The sequence below is a fragment of the Acomys minous genome (assembly GCF_964271855.1).
Source record: "Acomys minous genome assembly, chromosome: 11".
Taxonomy (NCBI): domain Eukaryota; kingdom Metazoa; phylum Chordata; class Mammalia; order Rodentia; family Muridae; genus Acomys; species Acomys minous.
This window is the reverse complement of record NC_140492.1, coordinates 15,902,822-15,927,416: the sequence shown is the minus strand read 5'-3', so window position 1 is coordinate 15,927,416 and position 24,595 is coordinate 15,902,822. Positions and strand designations below refer to the sequence as shown.

The window sequence follows — 24,595 nt, the reverse complement described above, 5'->3', positions numbered from 1 at the left end:
AATTATATTTTGATTTGCATAACATTAGGGTTTTCAAGAATTTTGTTTCCAAATATAACGTACTTCACATTATTTCTCCCTTTTACAAGAGTTCTAGTACTACGCCAGGCATAGTTGAAGGCAAAAATGTCCTGTTGACATTTGGAACCAATTATTGTAACACAGTTGTTATATGCACAATTTGGATTTTCAATGATATCTGTATATGCTTATGTTAGTGTTTTTATGTAAAACAAAGTTATCTCTAATTTATAGCCATTTACAAAAAAAAAGTTAGTTTTGGCCAATGGATTTTCAGTGGTAATATTAACCACTTTAAGGGTAGCCCTACTCCTAGTAGTAAATGCCCAATAAAATTAGAAAATGTTATTTTGGTAACTTTTCTCTCATATTGCTTCCTGTGGTAATTTTTGTATTAATTGGGTTTTGCTTATATATTAATTTTTGAGATTACAATTTTGTGTGCTTTGATTTGGTGTGTTTGTGTATGTGTCTCTTGTACTTTTCCTTTTTATTTCATCTTTATTCTCATTTGTTTAAAGTTTTTGTTTCACTATTTGTTTTCCAAGAGAAAGAGAAAATAGAATTGGGTGGGTCACAAGGCAGGTATTTTCTGGAAGGTGTTGGAGTAAGGAGAAATCTGATAAGAGTATATTGTGTGAAAAAATTTTTCAATAAAAAAATGAAAAGGGAAATTATCTGATTATTACATATTAATTTATGTAAGCTCATTTAGTTTTTCTAAGTATATACTCAAACTCAGTATTCTTGAAGAAGTTATTTATACATAAAATATATATTGGAGCATTTAATTGTCTACTAAGTTTAGATAATGGTCATCAATATACAGCAATGGCAAATACTTGATCATCCCTATACATTCAATTTGCAAAGATATGATTGATCAATTTCTGTCTTTAGTTATATCTTTAATCAAAAGTGAAAATAAAAAGACATGAAGTTTGTAGGAATAAGTATGGAGTTGGAGGATGGAAAAATGATTTGGGCATAATAATTTATCCTTGTATACATGTTTGAAATTCCCAAGAATAAAGGAAAATTTTACAATTAGAAACTGAATACATGAACATTCATCATAAATTTTGCCTATTTTCACTTATTCTGTATCTGACTTCATCGTGTCAGTCTAATGTAATAGAATTTTCTTGTTGCTGTCTTTTATCCTAATGACTATGTTAAGTTCCCCAATAAAAGAATCTCTTTGAATTGGCCATAGTAACACATAACACTAATCAACATATTTTGGAGGATATGTTGGGAAGTTTTCACATCAAAGGATGACCTGAACAACATAAGGATATATATTTCCCCCAATAAGTAAAACAACAACAAAATTGGTTTAATTTATCAGTATATCACATTCTTGTTTTGTTATCATCATTCAGTTCCAGTTTCCATCTCACCAAATCCAAACTATCAGATTTGTTTTCAACTCCATAATGAAAATGACTGTTAACTGACATGTAACTACACTTCACCACTAATTCAATATTATATTACTTGTCTCAGTCACCAGGCCATGGAGCACTATTTTAACCATTGAAGTCAAGACTCTTATTGCAAGTTTGGCAAAATAATTGCATGGAGCTCCTGTGCACTTTTAGAAGAATATTGCCCAACCTTCAATAATTTCCAATATATAATTAACCAAACATAAAGTATATTTACTAAACTATCTAGGAAAGATGAATGGAAAGTAGAGAATTTGGATTACTTGATGGAGTGCAGAACCATATAACAGAAGACAAGAGCATAAAATCTTCAGTATACAAACTATAAAATATAAATGTAGGTATAAACATACCAAATATGAAAACATTAACGGACAAGTAAAATATCCCCGAGGAGAGTGTGCCAACTCCTGAGAGTTTATGCTGCTACTTCAGTAACAGCTTGGGTAATCTTAATTTGTATCCATGTAAGGTTTTCTGAGGATATCCTCTGTGTTTTTTTGAAAACACAATTCCATCTGTTTGTTTCTCAGGCTTCCTGAATCCCATAGTGAGGTTATGTTTAGTGCAGTCTCACACTGCATTAGCTCATAGTAGCCATGTATATATTAGTGCTTTTGTGGCATGTTCAGAAATGCATGTAATGTATTTGATCAGTCACATCCTCATTCCCCTGTGTTCTTTTTCTTTACTCCTCCCATATGGTCCTATTTCTATTTTGATATATAGCTAAGAGTTTTTAATTGTATCACTACTATGGGAAAAGTATCTAAGAGAATCTAAAAAACTGTTAAAAAAATAAAGAGAGTTTTAGGACAAATATCTGGACTACAGCATTTCCAAGAAAATAACAGTCAATCACATACCTTAATGTGTAAATAAAAGACACCAATGGTGCTAAAAATCATAAATAAGATATGTAGACAAAGTGGCCACATTATCAATAGTATACAAATAAATATAGTGATCTTTGTAAATATTAAGATTCTTCATATAAAGATGCAAGATAGTGTGATAATTAGTTAATATCTGTCTTAGCCATAGAGGACTTGTATACTTCTTATAGGACAATTTAATGAACACTTACCCCTATTATAAGATCTCTGTTATCCAAAAATTTGTTCTTCGTACAATATTAGTTGTCTGAAAGTAAGGCCTTCAATTTTTCTTTGAGCCTTCAGTCTTGTAAACCTATGTGATTAGTGAATGTGTTTGCAGCTTGTTATCCCTAAAATGTTCACTAGATTTCTTTGTTCAGCAAAAATTTTAACTGTGCTGTATATGGGAATAATATAATTGAGAACATATATTCCTTATTTACCAGCTGCTGTCTAGTGGGCAAGTGCATATATGCATTTAATTTTATTTTCGCTGAGTAAAGACAAGATCGTAGATATTTTTAAGGAAATTCCTTATTTATTCAATTTACATCCAAATCATAGCCTCCTCCTTCTTCTCTTCCCTGTCCCACCCCTCCCCCTCTCCCCTCACTCTCCCCTATTCTTCAGGAAAATAGGAGCACCCACCTTCCCCCTCCATGCCCCTCCCTCCCCTCTCCCATTGCCCTGCCCATCCCCCTTCTGCTCATCAAGTCCCATCAGGACTGAGCATGTCCTCTAACCCTGTGACCTAGCAAGGCAGCCCCAAGAGAGGGTGGAGTGATTAAAACAAACAAACAAACCACCAAAAGGGAAACAGAGCAGAATTTAGCCATATAGTACAGAATAAACATACTACAATTCACACACCCGAAGAAGATAAGTAACAAGGAAGAACCCACAGGAGGATGCTTAAATCTCCCTGAGAAGAGGAAATAGAATGGACAGCAGAAGTGGTTGAAAAGAGAGGTAACATGGTAGGAGAGGGAGCACAGAGAGAAATGAGGGTGGAGACCAGACCTGGAGAGAGACTAGAGGCTGGAGGACAGAACACCCACACAAAGAAGAGAAACAGTGAACATGGGCGCTCTGTGGCACGCTGGAGACCTAAGACAGGGTACTTTTCTGGGAGGACATGGGGGTGACTCCACCTGAGACTCCTAGTAGCAGAAGTCATGGAGACTGAATAGGACACCTTCTAACTAGACAGGACTCCTAGTGGCGCGAGACAAACACCAACTCACTCCCAAAACCTTGTATTCTAGATATTTTAAAGAGAATAATTACTTGTAGTGCATGAACCTGGAAGCACACACTATTCTAGGTTATTCTGTTGTAAAGTACATTGCTCTGTTCACTCACCCATTAAGAACACAGAATGGAATATTTTAGAAAAGACTAATATTAAAAAGAAGATTCAGATTCTCCATGGACACTTTATGGAAGTTAAAATTTTTAGTAATAATACCATGAAATCAAGTTAAGTTATTACAGGAACAAAGATAAGTCTATTACTCTAAGAAAATAAATGATAAAATGCAAGATGCTATTTTATGTATGGGCTTCTATATGTATTTTTAAAATAATGTGAGCACATACAATTTAATAGGTTTTTTTTTCATGCATCTGTGGGTTTTTCTCAAAATTCTGGAATTTATAGTTACAAAGGGATCATAACTATTTCTTAGTGTTGGCATTTTAATCTTTTCTAACTTAAGAAGAACTAAGTAAAATTGGTTGTTTAAAATCAGTCATAAGGAACATACTTTAGGGACCAGCAACAGTGGTTAGGGCACACATTTTAAAGTCTTAACTGACCTTCTTAAATTATTTGCAATCTAGATGTGTATAATAATACCTAAATGGAATATAAAGCATGCTTTATTATAGAGTCTTATGTTGATAAATACAGAAAATTGAATATTTCCTATTAATAGGATATATTAAAATATATTACTCTCAAAATATATTAGCATGTATATTAAAATACATTTAAAGGCATCAATTTAAGAATATATTGAAATATTTTAAATGGTAAATAGCTATGAATACTAAAGAGTAAGAACTGTTTGGGCAATTTATTTTCTTATCCTTTTTGCTATCAAAGAAGAAGATAGGTTTTATTCATTTTAATAATGATATATAATAACTCTTTTGCTTAAATAAACTAATGTAACTATGAACCAAACTGTTAACTCAAGTTATTCATTTACAAATAATCCTGCAAGAGGAAACTATCAGAACAGATGGCAAGTATTTATAAATTCTAAGTAGAAGTCATGAATTCTGATTACCTCTATAAGTTCTTAAAAGAGTGAATAAATGGATCATGTGATCAAGAAAGCCTAGAGAAGGAGAATTGCTTCCTAGTAATATACATCCACCTTAAGAATTAGACAAACCAAAATATATTTGGATACCATAACCTTACATTTTCTTTTGACTATTATTTCATAATTACTCTTTATGCAATATTTTGCTGACTATTGTTTCTACGAAGTTGTAAGAAAGGTAATGAGTCAAATTTTGTCAAGAATTAGAGCATCAAGAATATCATTTATGAGCTGAAAACATATCCTTTATGTAGACCTTAGGCAGCAATCCTTGAAATGCTGACATTCATATGGCCGTCACTATCTCCACTGTCACATGGTCTTCTTATTTCCTAACAAAAATATTTGATAAAAGCTTTACTCAATCATCATGACTAATTTTAAAATAACCTTTCTTCACCATTTAATTGGCACATTAATAATGGTCCTACTCAGCAAATCATCTCATTAAGCTACCTAGGGGGACACTTTGCCACTAGTTATCTTAAATTATTCCCTGGGTACATTTGTTCTATAAATTAGGCCGTCTATAAATGCATGATTGAGATCCTCATGCCTAGGGGGAGTATTTGGTAACACCTACTTTAATTTTTTTCTATTCCCTAGGTGTGGCAATTAAGGGATTAAATTCCTCCTAGTCTTAAGTTGAATGGAAAATGAAATTGATTTATGTTGGAGAAATATCAGTCTTCTCGGTGCTTTACCCTGTCACAGTAAAATGACATAAGGGTTTAATTTACTACATTAAGAGTTAAGGCAACTAAGAGTTAAATTAATGCTAATTCAAAAGGCACTAGTATATCAAATTTGATTTTCAGAAATAGCATGTTTAAAGTTTAGAAACTTTACACAAAAGTCTCAAGATCCCATAGTTTATATTTTTGGACAGTTTTGGAGGCATACATGAAAGAAGGAGCTGTTTGAAGAATAACTTTTCCCTGGAATAATCTAGATAACAGTTGATATAACCTTAGCTTTCCATATATGATTTCACTCACAGATAAAATAAAAACCATGTGTAGAATCTGATCAGAGTTTCATAAACTATTATTATTACGCTTATGCCACCGATACAAGTGATTGAAAATATTGACAGCTTTATGCTTCCCCTGTTTTGATACAAAACAAATATAAATAAAAATAGGTTAAAAACCTGATAGTGGCTAGCAAATACTTAGTGGTCATATTAACAGTCTTTGCAAAGGACCTGGGTTTAGCGACCAACCCATCCTGAGGCTCACAGCCTCCTGCAACTGCCGTTATAATAGGGTCTAATGCCTTCTTCTAGATTTATCTTGCATAAGCATGAGCATACATATGCACAGGTATGTACACAGTCATTCTTACAGAATGAATAAAATAATATATAGATAACAAATTGCAAATAAAAGACAGACCTGATGAACTTATGCTGGACATTGTAAGACAAATACGTGAAATTATAAAACTCAGGCAACGTAGGCAGTATCACTGTAAGGCTGAGGCTGTACGTACATAGAGACTAAGTGGGAAGAAAGGAGAAGAGAGAAAGGCAGCAGAGGGAAGAGAATAGAGAGTAGAAAAAGAGCAGAAATTATTTTTCTGGTATTTCAGTGTTTGTGGAATAAGATAGCATCAGATAACATCATTGAACATTGTTTTCTATATATACCCTGCGTGTTATTTTATTATGTCATGAAAAACACTATGGATAGTATACATCTATAAGTACTTCCCACTACTTACTTTATAGATAGTTTCTGTACATCAACAAATGTTAATAATTGTCTTTGGTAATTATTCAATGATCCATCTTTTCTATTAGGAATCCAAAAATGACTGTAAATCAAGTTTGTTTATGAAAAACAAGAAGTGGAAAAATAAATAGGTTGAATTATACTACCCCATTTAATTTGCAAGAGCATCAGTCCTTGACTGTTACATTAGTGTTCATGTAGACCAATATTAGATATGACGCTGAATTCATTGCGTTTGTAATTTCACATATCTATTTTTAGAAAATTGAGATACTAAAACTGTTCACATATTCAAAAAATTAAAATGCAATCCTTTATAGAAATATTTACATAAAGCTCCTTCTTTTACTTCCACAGAAAGACAAGGAAGACCAGTGGCTGGAGAAGAAGGTGCAGGGAAACAAAGACCACATTATTTTGGAGCATCTGCAGTGGACAATGGGCTACGAAGTACAAATTACAGCGGCCAACAGACTGGGGTATTCTGAGCCCACTGTGTATGAGTTCAGCATGCCACCAAAGCCCAACATTATTAAAGGTAAGCACTGTATCATCTTTTGGACCCTTCTGGTATATTTTACCTATAATGAAAATTAAACTAGGTGAACTGAAATGTCATTTTTAGGGTCTAATCATGATTGTTATTGCGTATCATAGTGAGGTTTCACAAATCTTATCGTGGAATTATTTTTTGAAAAAATGCGTTGATATATATATATATATATCACTAGCATTGAATTGGGGATGATGGACAGAGGGAAAGGATTAAAATTGAGAAGGGCAAATGAAAATACACCTTAAAAAACTTTGATGGGATTAAAAGAAACATTTTCAGAGACAACTTCTTTGCCAATGGCCTGGAAGCTTAGTTTGTTCACAGCTGAAGATAAACTCACCCATGCTTGACCAAGGAGGTTGATTTTGAAGGAAAACCAATGAGGTACAAACAATCTAAAAATGCAATTTCATTAAGAACTAGAGCTGGAGTTACAAGGGAGTTAAAATATAACAGAGAACTTTAAAAAAAATTAATACAATCCAATCATTGCTCTCTGTGGCAGGTATAATCCTTTTTTCATTGCACAATATTATGCTAATAAAATTTTCTTGTTATTAAAACTCTCAGATATATTCTATGAAGACAATAAAGCCAGGGCATATGCCAGTTCAAAATGATAATCAATTCTGTTAGTTGTAGATTACATTTATTCTTCAAGTATTAGTGTTATTTTTTAGTTATGAATACATGTTATATTTTAAATATACTTTATGGCCCATATAATGACAACAAAATATTCATAAAAATATGACTTATATCACTATTAGGAATAGTATTTTTCAACTAAAAAAAATACAAAAATTCACTCTGGTTATATTGTTAATGCCTGGCTGGTGCTTTGGAGTGGGTCCAGGGTAGTTTATCTTATAGTTTCAAGGTGGCATCAATGTGACATGGTTTTTAATATGCAGTCTTTTAAAGATGAAGTTTTATATAATTAATCTTTGATTAAACTACATTATACATATTATAAGGTTTAAGAGTAACTTAACTTGTAACTGAGGGTTGCTAATATTTATTAGCAAAATGTTCAAACCCTATAAGAAATTTGGGTCCTGCATAAATATTATGAATATCTTCTATTATTTTAGGAAATTTGAAAAGTGCTCAGTGATATCTCATATTCTTAGGATTTGAGTAAGGAAGAAGTACTCGTTTTACAGACACGACTTTAGGAAGTGAAAATTGATTCCTCTCAAGTGAACTTGATGTGTATATGTTTAAACCTTGCCCTTGGGAAATGACTGATTTTCCTACATAGACGAGGTTGGATATAATATCATTTATCAATTTACTTGTCCTTGTGAATTTGATACATGCATAACCTATTATACAATTATATTCCTCTGGTAATTACATTCATTGCATGTCTCCTAAACATGAACTATATAGAATCTCTAACTGAATCAGTGAAACTGACCTCGGACTCCAAAGCATGCCCAACCTCCAGGGTTCTCATGTTTGTTATTATAAGCAAATGAAATTATGATTGATTTTAGTCAGCCATTCTGTATAGGTTCCAAAATTTTATCAATGCTTTATAAACAAAAATGAAGATTTATATAAAATAATAAATCTGAATTTTAATATGGACAAAGACATTTTATGTAAATTTCTGTTGTTTTTCAACTTCAATGTATAGAGATGACGATTCATGCAATTTAGTTTTTTTTTTTTTTACAAAAACTAGATGAAAGGAGTTTGGATTTTCTCAAGAACAAAGAACAGATAGTGTTAAATATTTAAAAAGGAAATGATAGTCTTATCATACTGTAGTATATAATGCACCAAGTTATCATACTATACTGCATAGCTACTTGGGTTACCTGTCAAAACTAGTTTTGAAACTAATTTGACAGCTCATAGACAAAATAGAGATGGAAATGGAGAGAAAATTTTTATTTTATTTCAGTCTCTGTAGTATTAGAATACACTCTTTTCTCCATTATTAAATTTGTATTGAAATTGTATTTTTGACAAGTCCTTACATGACTACCACTATTTTCACCTGTGCAAATAATGGACCCATTATGTGATCACAAACACTTAACAGAATAGTGCAGGCATCAGACTCTGACCAGCCCAGCAGTGAGTAAATGCAAGGATGAGGGTGCCGCTGGAACATGCTGCCATCAACCTACTTAGCATTGAATCACAAATTATGAATATGAAATAGGATAATGAAATATTTTCCATAGGAGAAATTTTCAAATGATACTTCAAGTGATTAACTTCTAAGTATGTAAGATATATGGGAGAAGATTTTGATGCAAGTGCATGTTTCCTTAACCACCAGAAAAAAAAGAGAATAATAATATTTTTTTAAAAAAGGAGAAAATAGGCTATGCCTTAATGGCTAATAAAAACATATAATTATCATAGGTCTTAAAAATAACTAGAAAAATATGAGTATATAACATGTATACATTATATTCTTTCTGGTCAAATGACTAAGTACAAGTGACATGACAAGATGAACTTGTGAGTAAAGGTGACACAAAGAAGGAAGAGAAAGCATCAACTTCAGTCACATTGTAGGAGGAAACTCACAAGACCTTTCTACAAGATTGGCCTCGATAGGCCCGATGACTATTAAGGTTTTTGGAAGCCTCTTTTTCTTTTTCTTTTTCCTGGCTCTTTTTTTTTTAATTTTTAAATTTTTATTTAATTAATTTATTCAGATTGTGTCTCAACTGTTATCCCCTCACTGGTCTGCTCCTGTTCCTCCCTCCCTCTTTCACCCTATTCCCCTCCTTCAGGTCTGTGACAGAAGGGGACCTCCTACCCCACCATATGGTCACAGCCATCTTTAAAAATGGATGAATTTGTTGTATAATTTTGCTTATAAAATGATAGCCATATAGTTTAATATTTATGAAGCATATGATGTTAAATTATTAATTAGGTATGTATGTTGGAAATGAGATAAACATTGGATTGGAAATTTATGAGTCTGTGAGAATTAACAAGTGAATAGATTTTGTGGTTTGGTAGGGATGAACCTATTCAAAAATAATATCTAAATTCCATGAAGAGTTTTGTTTGTAATATTCCTTGAGGTTTTCTCAACTTTAGAAGTACAACAGGCACAGAAAAGGTGTTTAAGGAGTCCATCTTGATTATTGAAGAAAGAATCCAAGATCCAAGAACCAAGTACCAAGAAGAACACATGTACTTTCACCCATCAACTCCCCTAAAATTAAGGCCTCACAGAATTACTGGAGAACATAAGAGAAATGTCTTGAATGCTGTAGTAAGGCATTATGACCTAAGTACACTAACAATGTGTGAGATGCTGCGAGAAAACAACCAAAAACACAAAGTGTCATTGCTGCTTCAGAGAGCAACTATTTAGGAGTTAGTTAAAACAGGTCATACAAAACTGCAAGGCTTATTTCCCCTCTTTGTTAATGGTTATAGGAGACTTGCCTGTCAATGTGGGAAGAGGAAGTGAAAATTATGAGAAGGACATTCAAGGTAGAAAAGTCTGGACTGTTTTGTATCTGATATGAAAACAGCCTTTGCATAGGGTAGATACAAAACAAGAATGTTTGCCCAACTGTTTTATAACATAGAAGATGACTTCATTCTCTCTCTACTGGGAATAGATACAAAGTCAATGTATCTAGGTGATATAATACAAATGTTTGAAAAAGCATATTTTTTAAATTTACTAATTGAATCCAGTGAATGGCAAAGCCTGTAGAGCCACATGAGAGGCATTTTTTGTAGGCTAAGAATTTTTTAGTTAGTATTTTGAGGTAATTTTGAAAGTTGTTATAATAATGAATTTGGAAGCATTAAAATATATAATATTCAAAAGACTTAAATCATACTTTCAATAGTATTTAAAAATGATGTTTATAGATTTTAATCACCACTCATATGATTTTTTTTCTCCAGTTTCAATAAAGGATAAATTCACAATTTTTTCTGAAGTGTTATGTAAGAAACTGTTAAAACTAAGTCACTTAAGACAGTGAAGATATAAACTTTAAAGTTCATTTTGAGAAAAATTTGAATACTATAGAATATAGAATATATAAGTAGATATATAAGTATTTTAGTCATAAAAATCATTACTCATATGCATTTATAATACTTCTGAACAATAGACTTTACCCCAATGCAAATATTAATTATTTGACTAAGTTGTTATTATATAATAATCTGTTTATATTATGTTCATATATAATATATTCCTTTCAAGATTTAGTCTATCTATATAGAACATAGAGATTGGTAGAGATTGTATTTCTTCTAGGGTTATGATCCTGATATTAAATATAGTTGCCAAATTATATTTTATTTTGATAAAATATTAGCTTATATGGAAAGATAAACCACTTTGTTTATGAAGATATGGAACATATAAAATGAATTATAGCCTTTGAGATTTCAGAGTACCAATTTCATTTTACAATAATATCAAATTAATTGATATTTCAGATTTATTCTTACAAAAGTACTGAAATGCTACAGGTAGAATTAGATGCAGATAAAATGATTATGACTATATATTAGTGTTATAATTTGAACCAATAATTATATCACTGTATTTCTGAATTGAACAGAATAGGTTATAGAGAATTATAAGATATCAATATGCTTTCTAAAATAGTACACAATTTGTTTTACCTTCTAACATGTTTACTGCATCAGGCATTTGAGCAAAGCATTTTTATTAACTCTTCCTTTATTTCTTGATGCTTCTTTGAATTGAAGGCATACTTGATTTTTCTTGCACTATGTTATTGGAGTAATATTCTGTTAAAATATTATTAAAATATTACAGGGGCTCTACCACAAGAAGACATGCAATGTACATACATATGCTTCAGTTTGGATAATTTGAAGAGAACTCAGTCACTTATAAGAAAAAATATAGCTTGTATATTTAGTAAATTGCTATATTTATGGATTTTAATATTTATATTTCTCATGGATTATCAAGTAACATTATTTATGTGATTTCCACTAGAATTCAAATAAACAAAATCATAGGTCAACAAATGACAGCAGAAGAATAGAATTCACTTTAATTCCTTTTAGTGATTCATTTTACTTTTTATAACATAAATAAATTATGAAAAATCATGAATACATGTTCAAATTAACTGTGTAGAACTTGACTTTAGCTCTCTGAAAATCTTAGGGAGATGCCACACATCCAGCACAATTAATTTTAGCACATACTGAAAAATACTATTATAAATTATTATTATATCCTTAATTTCAAAATCTTTTGTGAAGAGATTCAGAACTATGTAGAAAGTATAACAGCAGAATGTAGATTTATTATTTTTTCTGTCCCCCTTAAGACATTCATTTGCATTTTATAGTGTTTTATATTTTTCAAATTGTAATGATTTCTATTAAATATGAATTGTAATAAATTATTGAAGAGAATGCTGTGAAATATAACAGGCTTATGTGTAAATTGATACTAGGAGTGTTATAATTTGCAGTGGGATTACCACTGACATCAGTTTTTATGTTCAAGATATAAATGCAATTTTTAACATCTAGAAATTGATAAAAATGTCTGAGTAACCTGATATAAACCATATTGATATTGATCCTCATATAAAATCTTCTAAAAAGCAGTTATTTTCAACTGTATTTGATATAATGTTTTAATTGCTGTTTTGTGTCAGAGTAACTTTTTCTAGGGAAATGCTAATGGCTATGTGTAAATATTTTATTAATTTTTTCTCCCTTTTTCTTTCCTACTGTTGTTTTCTCTCTTTTATTTATTTTCATCCTTACAATTTTATTATTTTATTTATGTTATTGTTCTCTATGTTCAAAACATTTTATCATACAGATAATTGCTGTGAAACGAATAAAGGTGAAAATGGAAGCCAGTCATGGCAGCTGAATGCTGTTGGGTTTTCTCTCATTACAACCATGAGTTTGTCTTGCTTGTTTTGTGTTAATATGTTTTACAGTATTCCTTGAACAGAGATGAAAGACTAGTAACAGGCTAACCAAAATTTATCAAGCTTTTGCAGTCCAATTTATGTTTGCACAATTAGCCTTCCCATCTTTTCAACACATTATCTAGTTTTATCTTGGTAATTTGAAACAAAGAAGCACAGAAGGAAATTCAATGAGGACTTTTTTTCTTCCAATTACTTTATCAGTAACAATTTGTTCTACTCCAAAGACTTTATTCTGCAAAGTAGACTTTGTTATATATACGGTACCGTGTACTTTGTACTTAAGCATTTCCCATAGCTGGCCCTGTCTTCATAATATTAATTTAAATGGATAATTCAACATCCATCCTTAGGCATAAAACATGTAAATTGTTTTATGAAATTGTGAATCACTTCTACTAGTCTTTAAATTGTTAAATGAAAATTTCTGGTTTTATGAACCTTTCAAAGATTATAGTTTCTATAGGACAAAAACTTGATACCCTATTATATCACACACACACACACACACACACACACACACACACGCACACACACACACACATATATATACCATTTTTCTGCCTTCAGTAATTTCAGATAAAGAATTTCTGAAGGAAAATAAATGAATCAAGTTTCGTCTTTAAAATTTAAAAATACAACTAATATTTTCTTAAGTGAGAAGTCCTCTCTACCATTGATTGTTCAGAATAAATAAATTTAATCTCAGTTCACATGTTATTCTGGTTAGAAACCAGATGTTATAGATCTAACATCCTATGCATTTATTTATTGCAATTTCCTGAATTCCGGATACTACTGTCTTTGCAAGAATCAGAATGAGAAATTAATATTTTAGACTTTTCCTTAAAAGAGATAAAAAGGAGATGAGAACAATAAGGTGTTGCATTCAGATTTTCAAAAGAAGCTCAAATGGAAGAAACGCATGAAAATGGTATCTTTTCTCCCAGTTTCAGTTATTCAGAAATGAGAATAATATACTGTTAGAACTCAACGACATCCTAAAAAGCAATGCTCACCGCTTAGGCGAATTAGGAAACACACACAAACATATACAACTTGTATAGATAAACATACAGTCTCTACTTGATAAATCTAAAAACTAAAGTCCAGATTTTGAAATTCAACAAGTAAATTCAAGTATTTATCTTCTCTAAAGCAGTCTGTTCTTACTTTGAGGATACTCCAAACATATTAGTTATTATGTGAGGTCCAAAGAGATTACATATGCATTAGCAATCAGTTCTTCTTTAATTTACAATTTAGAACATCTTTCCTTCCTTTAAACTATTGTTTTTGTTTAGTGGTTTGAAAATTAAACTGCAAAATGACTAACTCAAAGATTGTTTCCCTTTTTTCTAAAACACAACAAAAATTCTAATTAATGCATTATGGAAATCTAACTACTATCCGAGGAGATGCATTTTTAAGGTTTTTGTAATATACCATGAACCCTGCTTCCTTAACGAGATATCTATTTCTGCCTTTGTATTGGATTTCTTGATGTATCACTTAGGAGATGATATGTTCATTGCTGGTGAATAGAAAATATTGAGATTGAAGAAAGTTCAAGTAACTCACTTTTAATATGACTTGAAATCACAAAATATAAAAAATGTGCTTAGTCAATTATATGTGATTAATTTTGAAGCTCATATCCCATAACACCATTTTAAGTCTCAAACAAAAGTGCTCAACCTCAGAAATGCAAATGATCCATTAAAATTTATGGAAAATGCAAAATATTCTGTGCACAAAATACTAAACAATAGAGTTTTTGCATTGTACCTAAGGACCATATAAATTGTACACTCAATGATATATTAAGGAATAGGCAAGGTTCTTGTTGCTGATTTACATCTTTTATTGTCAAGCTTGTTGCTATATAAAAAATATAAACCTTGCTAGTTTACCTTTTTTTTTTTACTTAGCATCAGACAGGGATTATTGCAATGTGTTTAATTATAAAGAAGTTTTAAAATCATATGCTTTTTATTTTCTACCAGCTGTTCAATTATTGAAGGTGCAGTAATGTGCTTATTTAGATAAATGTACTATTAGCTATTAATGGAAATTAGAGAACTTTGCTCTAACAAGATGTGTATCATGACTCTCGGTAAAATATTTCTGTAGTTCTTAAACATGATAAGTATCACAGTAATGGAGCTAAATGGATTTGCTTATGTATGCATTCTCATGTTTTGTCTGTGTGTGGGGGGGCTGTGCGTGTGCGCAATATCAGGGTATATTTTCATTCACTTCAGAATGTGTTCATATTCTCTTCCCAGTTCTAGCGTAATGAGCTTGGCACCTACTTTAAGTGCACATCCTTCCCGAAAGTTTTATAATTATTTTAGGGCCCTCTATAACCTGAAATATATGCCTGAGAGGTGGCAGAAGCTTCTTCCTTAAAATAAGACATCTCAGAACAGTTGCCATTGCAAATTCTCCACTTTATAACACCATGGATTCATATAATTGAGCATAATTTTATGAAATCTATCCTTAGCCTCCTACAAAACCTGTGAGGGTGCATCTATGTATATTACTAACCAGCAAGAACAAATTTCTAATTGTAAATTCTTATCCTATTTTCTTTTACTTTCCATTTTCGTAATTATCTAAACACTTAAGAGTGAGATTAGGTATATTTTAGTAAAATTAAACTTTATATTAATAATTCCAATGTGTTTTTACATCAGTATAAGTTGTTTTAGTTCCACTTATATATAACAACTGTGCTCACAAATTTTATTTTCTAATAATTGGTTTTTAAAACATTCACCTTTATGTTTTAGGTTAATTATTTAGAAGGATGTATATGACTATACAAGTTGCATAAGTGAAGTTAACATGATAACTGCCATTCATTAATTCAAATACTGTTGTGCACTGCTCATGAATTATTAGATTTATACTTATGCTTAAATTTATACTTAAATTGACATATGGGAACATTGAGTGAATCCTCTCTATATTAATCTGATTATTCTTTTAATTCAACAAGGCATATTGTACATGAAAGTTTAGTCATATAAAACTAAATCAGGATGGACACTTTTAGATATATAAAAATTTAAATACTATGTGATAATCTCTAACTAATTACCAAGGACTTTGACAATTCAATATGGATTACATTATACCAACACAAAAAACAATGTCTTAATCTTATTTTCAGCAAAAATGTTCAGCACTATATCTGAGAGCATCTCTTTTCAAAGAAAACATGAGACATATTCCTGATAAAATAAATCCTTTAAGAAAATTTGAAGATTGTTTTAAAAATACAAGTAGTTAAAATTGTTTATGTTGTTGTTGTATTAGGAATATAGAATTCCAGATAAGTGATTGATACCAGTAACTATTATGCATATTTTTATATAATGTCACCTGAATAAATACTTGAGCATACACAGAAGTAAATGGCATACATAACTTGCCATTTTAAGCATTTTATGATGATTGATTCTTTTGATGCATGATGCTGTGAGTTTTAACAATTTCATTAAGTCCAAATTAGATAACCTCTTTCCCACCTCTCTTTCTCAAAATAAAAAAGAAAGAGAGAAAGAAAGAAAAGAAACTATTCTTTATAACTATACCACCTTCTTTTAAAACTTTTTACCCTTTCTTTCATTTATTATCTTTTCTCTGAAGGAATGAGTATATATCCTGTATTTTGTTTTCTGTTATTCAGACATAAAAATTAATTTGCTCCCCTTGTAGTTACAGAAAAATATATAACAAATTATTGAATCAATACATTTAAAACTTGTTCACATTTTCCTGTCATGCAATTGTACAGGATTGTTAAATAAATTTAGATGTCAACACAATGCCCATATAAATTAAGTCATAACTAAAATACAATTAATTACACTTACAGAAGATTTTACTAATATAAAGTTCACTACCTAACTAATTACAAATAATATTTCTAATTTTTCATTATGTATTCTTCCTATTCAGGACTAAGACAGATTTTTCCTCTAGTCAATATTTTAAAATTTTATTTTGTATTTTCACAGATTAAAAAAAGATACATTTAATTTTAAATTAAGGTATATGTACCACAATTAGACAATAGTGGCTTTCCTGACATGCCTCATTTTACATAACAAATTTGTTACCTTATCTAAGACTATGTACTGGATTAAATTAACAATCATATATCGGATCTTCCCCATCTCACCGTTACTAACTTCTTACCCTAAAATCTTTGTTAGGAAATGGTATGTATGAAAAGTGGATTATTTTATAAAGTCAACCGATCAGCGCTTCGTGGAATAGAACACAACAACATTGAAGGGGTAGAAAAATGCATGCGTTTAATTAAAGTGTGTTGTACGTGTTCTGGAGGCACTCGATCTATGATGACATCTTCTGTAGGTTGATATTTATTTAGTCTGTTGTCAAGTACAGTCGAGTATTTATCCTCAAATACCTAGATTTCATTTGACGCATGAACTAACACTGGGTGTATTATACAAGTATCCAACAGTTTCTCAATGGTGAATACTAAGTATGAATTGAGTTTTATCAATTTGCTGTAGGAATGACAGCATAAGGTTACATTTTGAAAGTTGCAAAATTTTAAAATATAGCATCATTTAAACATTATACTTGATTCTATTTAATTTTATGTGTGTAGTAAATGGGCAATATGACCTTCTTGCTCTTTTAAGAGAAATCAGCTAAAAAAAAAAAAAACTACTGCTTTAAAAAACATTTACAATTCTGACTCATTAATGAATATTTCATACTTTTACATTGACATTTTGTGTAATTTTTATGTTTAAAATTGACTACTTTGATCATTTGAATGGTATTTGTTTTCATCACAGATTATTTTATTGAAAATATGTACGTGTTATAAATGTATTGTCTTTGATATCATCTCTTATTTAACACCCACCATAGATTATCTAGTACAATGTGTAATCTTGTGCATGTGTTCCATAGTGTATTAAATGTCATTTTATTTTATGTATCTCTGTGTCTTCTCCATTGTTGTAATAAAGAAAACTGAGGAAAATCTTTGTTATATGTGTTTTCTTTATTACCGTTACAGTCTTTTTGTCCTTCTGTGTGTTTTCATTTTTAACTTGGTCAAATCCAACTTCTCAACAAATTTTTTGAAGTCAAGAACTGGTGACAAAGGTTTTTAGTGAATGGTTTTAATGTTGAAATAACTAATGTACAATCATTAAACAAGTTATAAAATCATTTAGGAAATCAGTTTTGTTTGTATTAAATAGAGTTCTTATGTTACATTTGTTATTATTATAAGGTACTAATGAAATTTAGTCACTCCTCAGGGTCTGAGTAATCAGAAGATATTTTTCATAAACCACAAAAGCAGAGACCAAATTGCATTTAATCCAATCTTAGTAATTTCTGTCAGTAAACGTTCATTAAAGCACATACAAAAAAAGCAAATATGTATATTATATCCAATGTAAATTTTCTCAATTATTTCCCCTTTTTTCAATGTAATAATTTATGACACTAAAGAAATACCATAGAATATAATCAAAAAATTTAAAAAACATCCTCTGCTCATCTGTAAAGTATAAAGTAAAAATAAAGATGTTTCTTTTATGAATAAGTACAATAGTAACAATAAAGTCTAGAAAATTTTCTTTTTTGCTAATAGAAACTCTCAGAAACCATGGAGAATGGATCAAGTAACACATTCAACTTAATCATCATACTAGCCATGTGTGATACAGGGCATTTCTCTTATATTATACAGGAGGATATCCAGCATCCAAAGAGAAGAGTAATTATCATGTTATATATTTATAAATTCATCTATTGAATACCATAAATTTAACCATGTCTGGTTAAATTGTTATTTCTTGCCACAAAAAGTTAGTTTGGTTTTGTATTGATAAATGCATTTCTATATAGAGATGACTATAAATTGTTTCATTTTTATATACAGAATATGCAAGATAGAATTAAAAAGAACATGTTCTTTTTCATTATTCATGTTAATATATGTCATATTATCATTTTTGACCCATGGACATCGCACTGTGAAAGTTTTAACGTAATACATCTACCACTTTTTTTTCCATATATTTCGCATGCTTTACGTTTGAATATCATTGAAATTTTGCATTTTCTATTTCCCCTGATTGAATAAAAGTTAAAGAAGTTTAACACACATTTTTACATTTTCTATTTCCCTGAGTGATTAAAAATAAAAGTATAACACATTTATATCTAAATATAAACACTTATTTATCTTTTATTTATATATTCATTATTTCTGAAGCTCCTTTAAAACAAAAGTATGATATGCAATGGAAATTAGTTATCTGACAACCACTGTGAACTGTTGTTCACTGTTGTAGTGACTTTGTATTATGCCATCATGCTTTCATGAGTGTTCTTTTACACAATTTGAACAATCTAGAAACATTTGAGAAAATATACAATTTTCTAATCAAATGTTCATCAAAGTCTATCATTTTATGATGTCAACAAAAGGAACAGTTTTAAAGTCCAATTAATTAATTATCCATACTTTAAAGTAACTTTAGGTGTCCATTTTTTCCACTTTGCTTTGATTTCTACAGTTTTCATAATGGGGATCTGGCCTATCACTAATATGGTCATATTCCTGTGACTTAAGTTGTTAGATTTGTTTCTTGATTAGCCAGGCAAAAACATACAGCCGTAAATGCATGCACTTGCCTAGCACACTTGCTTTCAGTTGTTTTTCTTCTATTATTTGTGTCAAAAGCTGAATTTAGTAAGATTCTTGTTCTTTTGCAAATATCCTGAAAATTCCATAAAATAATTTAGTTACATGGTACATAAATAGGTGACTTTTGTTTTATATGAAAATATGTTTTAATGTCTACTCAAATGAATATAGATAGTTCCAATTTAATATTTGTTCTTTCACTTTAAGACAGGAAAATTACTAGCTCCTAAAGACATGATTTTTTATATTTCCTTTCATCTCTAGCCATTTCTTTAATACTACTGTGATATCTATAATGTTCATAAAACTATTCTAATAGAAGGCCATTAAATGTGGATAAATTAATTTCTATAAAATTGTCATTTCTATATTAAAGAAACCATAAGCTGTAAATTAAGATTAGTTTTTCTATTATGTTCACCAAAGGTGAATTGTACATGTATAAAATCTTAAATAGAAAACTATCACGGTTCTGGGATTTTCATTTTCTAGCCTGTACATATTGTTATTATTTAAGAACATTTACTTGATGAAGGAAAAAACACTGTATATAGGAGAATGCAGTATGATGTAATGAGAACGTCTATCCTTTAAAAGTAGGAAGGCCAAAATAACCAACTCATTCACGTTGGTCTCTCTTCACTCACTATGACCTCTAGTGTCAAGGATGTGCCAGTGGATTTTCTGTTCCTACCAATCTGCAGCTGAGGTGTAGTCCCTTTCCCACGCATATATTAAACTGCGGCTGCAGTTTTCTCCTTTGAGGACAATGCTTTAGGAGACTTTTCTAGCCTTGCATCAAAATGGAAAGGAAAGTGCACATGTTGTCATTGTCCTTTCCTCACTCCAAACAAATCCTTCTCCCAGTGTATGTGACCAGACTGCCTGCCACCTCTGTGACACTGACGCCCACTCCACCACACAGTCCGTAGCTTACATTAAAGCTCATTCCTGCTATTCAAAAATGTGTGTTTATTGAAATATGTGTGGTTTCCACCTTATGTTTTATTACCAGAGAAAAGGGTCACTGCCGGAAACCCATGTTTTGCCTTCTTTTCGACTCTACTCCTTCAGAAAAAAACCACTCACTATTCACTGTCTGCATAGATTTGTCATGCTAAAATGCAATCTACATTGAGTCATAGAAAATGCAGCATTCTTGGATAAATTTAATTACAGATGGAGAATTTTAAAACGCTTTTCATTTGTTTCATGAAAAAATTCATATGAAATAATAGTATTTCATTTTCTGATATGCTTCAGTTCATTTATCCAATCAACTTTTGAGCTGTATCTTGGTATTTTCTTATCAAGATATACATAGAAAACAGTTGTATAGTTCTTAAATTTTTAAGTAAATGGAAAATGTATACTTCTATAGCTTATTAAGGATATTGTAAGATGCATTACATTTTAACTTTAAAGGTACCCTGAGACATTTAAAATATGTAGTCTTAATGCATTATGAGAGTTGAAGCAATTTGTAGTTTCTACAAAAAAAATCCAGTATGCTTTATCTTCAAATCATATCTCCTTATGGACCATTGTTTTTTATGTTTTTATTTTGGCCATATAAAATGCCTATTAAATAACACAAAATTAAGTTAGCCAATAGAGGTACTGATATGTAAATTAGTTATGTAACTAGTTTCCATTAATTTGTACAGTTCTAGAGATTTATATTTGTTACATTTTAGGTTATGTGTATGATGTTCTACATATATGTGTGCATGTGTCCCTTTTTGTGTGTGTGTGCGTGTGCATGTGTGTGTGTGTATATGTGTGTGTTCTTTGTGCCTGAAGCGACCAGAAAAGGGCATTAGGTAGCTAAGAACGTAAGTTACAGATGATGATCAGCTTTGTGAGTGTTGTATGTCTAACTGGGGTTCTGTCTAAGAACACAAGCTTTGAATCATATCCCAAGCTTTAGATATAAAATATTTATTTTTTCTTGTATCAGTAATAGCCTTTATTTTCTAATGAAAAAAAAAAAGACAAGGTTATCAAGCAACCCACATATGTATTAGCAAGTTTAAATAATACATAGAAGGGAACTTGTAAAAATCAAATTCAGAATACCAATCTATATAGAAGATTAGGAGAATACAATAGTCTCTTGTGCAGCATTTTTACCAATTTTAAAAGATGCTTTTTACAAAAACCCTGCATGCACAGTTACAAATAAAAAAATGATGCTTCTTACAATTGATCACATATTCAACAAAATTATTAAATCAGTGTAGGAATCAGAATCAATCTTTGGTACTGCAATTCCTTCAGATAAACATAAAATATCCAGCAGCTTGATATATTCACCACCAAATTAATCCTATTAACTATTTTATGATTCATGCTTTCATTTTTTTGTTTAAATGACCATAATTTGTTCGTTTTGTCGTTCATTATTTTAAAATAATTATGCTAAGGATTTAATGGGTTTCCATTAAAATTTCCAAGAAGTTTCTCTCTTTTCTGAAGAAAAACTGAGGAGTGGATCTGGGGTAGAGTGGGGTGGTGGGGTGAGAGAAGAAGTGGGAGTAGAAATATATGTCTGGTTGTTATAGATATAATTTTAACATTTGTGGAAAGGGTAGTACTTTTTGAGATAGGGTATAACTAGGTAGGTCAGACTGAATTTAAAGCAAGATCAATAGTTCTACCTCAGCCTCCAAAATTCAGAGATAACAGACAAATAGCACTGTGGCCTCCTAAGTTAACTGTGTTTTACATAATATTATGGTAAAATAGATAAATATCAAGCCTTAAGGTAAGTTGAATAAGTATTTTAATAACTTAATAAAAAAGACAGACATGATGAAATACTCCAGTCAAAATAAATTCTTTTAGTAGACTATCATTCCGAATATAAGTTCACAACAAACAGTTATTGACAAGCATAGAAATCATTTCAGTGTTTTTCCAGTGTACTAAAGCTATGTTAACAGAAACACATTCACATGCTTATTTAGACAAACATTATTCCGTAAGACCATATGTGCTGTGCTGCCTCTGAGTCTTGCTCTTGTTCCCACTTACTTCAGGCAGGGAGTTGCATATCATTTTGAAACCCACTCTGAATGTTATCTTTTTTGTCATCCCTTTTTAGTGTGTGTGTGTGTGTGTGTGTGTGTGTGTGTGTGTGTGTGTGTGTGTGTTATGTTTGCATGTGTGTATGTGTGTTGGAATGTAATCATGGGTAAGAAAATATGCACGTGTGTGCATGTGTGTGTGGGAAATCCTTAGGATTCTGTATCTTCTTCAATTGATCTCCAATTTAAATTTTGAATCAGGATCTCTAGCCGATCCCAGAACTAAATGATTTAACTACTTTAGCTAGCCAGACTCCAAGATACAGCCTGTCAGTGTCTTCTGAATCCTGTGACTTAAACTGCTATTAGACATGCACAGCTTTCGTGTGGATTCTGTGTATCTTCACTCATTTAAGTCAGTGCTCCATCTACTGAGGCATCTCCCCAATTTCCCCAGCCATCTGTCATGTTCACTGTGCTATTGGATATAAACATACATGGCTCTCCCACGTATTATTTTAGGCACGGTAAATCAACCAAACACAGTATTTAGTCAGAAGACAGTAGAAGAGTAATTCTTTTTTCTTTTTTTGCCTTACTCTTAGTCTATCCTCAAAACTCTCTCCCAGAATTGTTTGATACCATAATGATGAATTAAGAATACTTTATGCCTAAAAGAACTGGCTTTTACAATATAAAATAACTATGTTGTTTAAATTCTACTTTTCATATATATATGTGTATATATATATGATAATAAAGTGCTAGTGATATAGAGAAAAGTAAAGAGCACTTTAGTAAATTTTGTTTAAATAAAATGCCTTTTACAGATACCACCAAGTTCTCATTCCAAATAGCTTCTATTAGCTACATTTTCTCTCAAATTCAGAAATTACTTTAGAGAAAATTCATCATAGCTGCCTGTAAAAAAGTCTTTAACATTTAAAGGTCTCTTTTAGTACAAAGTGATTTGAAAGGCATGTTTCGATGTTCATACACTTACTTGTCTGTGTAACAGATTCTTGTGATGACAATTAAATAGTAAAATGTGGTAAAAAGTTGGTGTAGTGGATGAAATATAAGTAAATAACAATCCCTATGTTTATTCACACTTAAAGAATATTAACCATTTACTCATGAATTTCACATATGATTTCTTAAAGAAAAACTTAATACTTAAAATAATATGTGGCTGTTTGAACTTTATTGAACAACAGCTAGGTGACTTTATAAAAGGAAAGTATATATTTGTTTATCAACTAAATATACATATTTTAATTATGTATAATTATATAGAAACACCATCAGAAATAGTACATGAAAATTTTAAAACTGAGAAAATATAAAACATGATTCAAAGGATGGCCATAAAGCTTGAGTAAGCTGGTATAATACCATATATTATGCACTTACTTGTGGTAAAAATTAATGAATTAATTTATTCATTTAATTTGATTTTTCAAATACACTTTCTCTGTGGAGCTCTGGCTGTCCTGGAACTCATTCTGTTGACCAGGATGGCTTCAAACTCATTAATCCACCTGCCTCTGTCTCCTGAGTGCTGAGATTAATGATGTGTGAACCATGCAAAGCTATTTATTTGAGTATTTATTTATATGTTAATTTTAATTTTAAGACTAGGTTTAAATTTAATTCCAGGGTCCTCCTTCAGAATATGGCCCAATAAGAAAAGCTCTTTGTCAACTTTTTTTCTAGTAACCATAAAATTTTCACAGATAGAACAGGTATTATTATGATTACCTATGGTACCGCATGTTGTACACATATAATTTCATCCAATTAGCATTAAGAACAGCATTAGTAGATGAATTTTAATTGAAGTATACTTATACTTTCTAATGAATATTTTGTAATGAAGCTCGAATATTTTTTTCAAAAGAATATCATGAACAGAATAGTTGTAC

The 24,595-nt window shown here is 30.7% G+C and overlaps 1 protein-coding gene across 2 annotated transcripts in view; it reads left to right on the top strand.

The window, feature by feature from the left end:
* Positions 1-24,595, top strand: part of NCAM2 (neural cell adhesion molecule 2) — a 416,076-nt gene that overhangs the window by 371,971 nt on the left and 19,510 nt on the right. The window contains exons 15-16 of one of the 2 annotated variants that reach the window (XM_084801511.1): positions 6,777-6,957; positions 12,806-18,060. In XM_084801511.1, the coding sequence (XP_084657637.1) occupies positions 6,777-6,957; positions 12,806-12,939 (315 nt within the window). In that variant the 3' untranslated portion in view covers positions 12,940-18,060. Of the gene's footprint in view, positions 1-6,776; positions 6,958-12,805; positions 18,061-24,595 lie in introns of those variants that run through there. The other variant, XM_084801510.1, reaches the window with a different exon arrangement.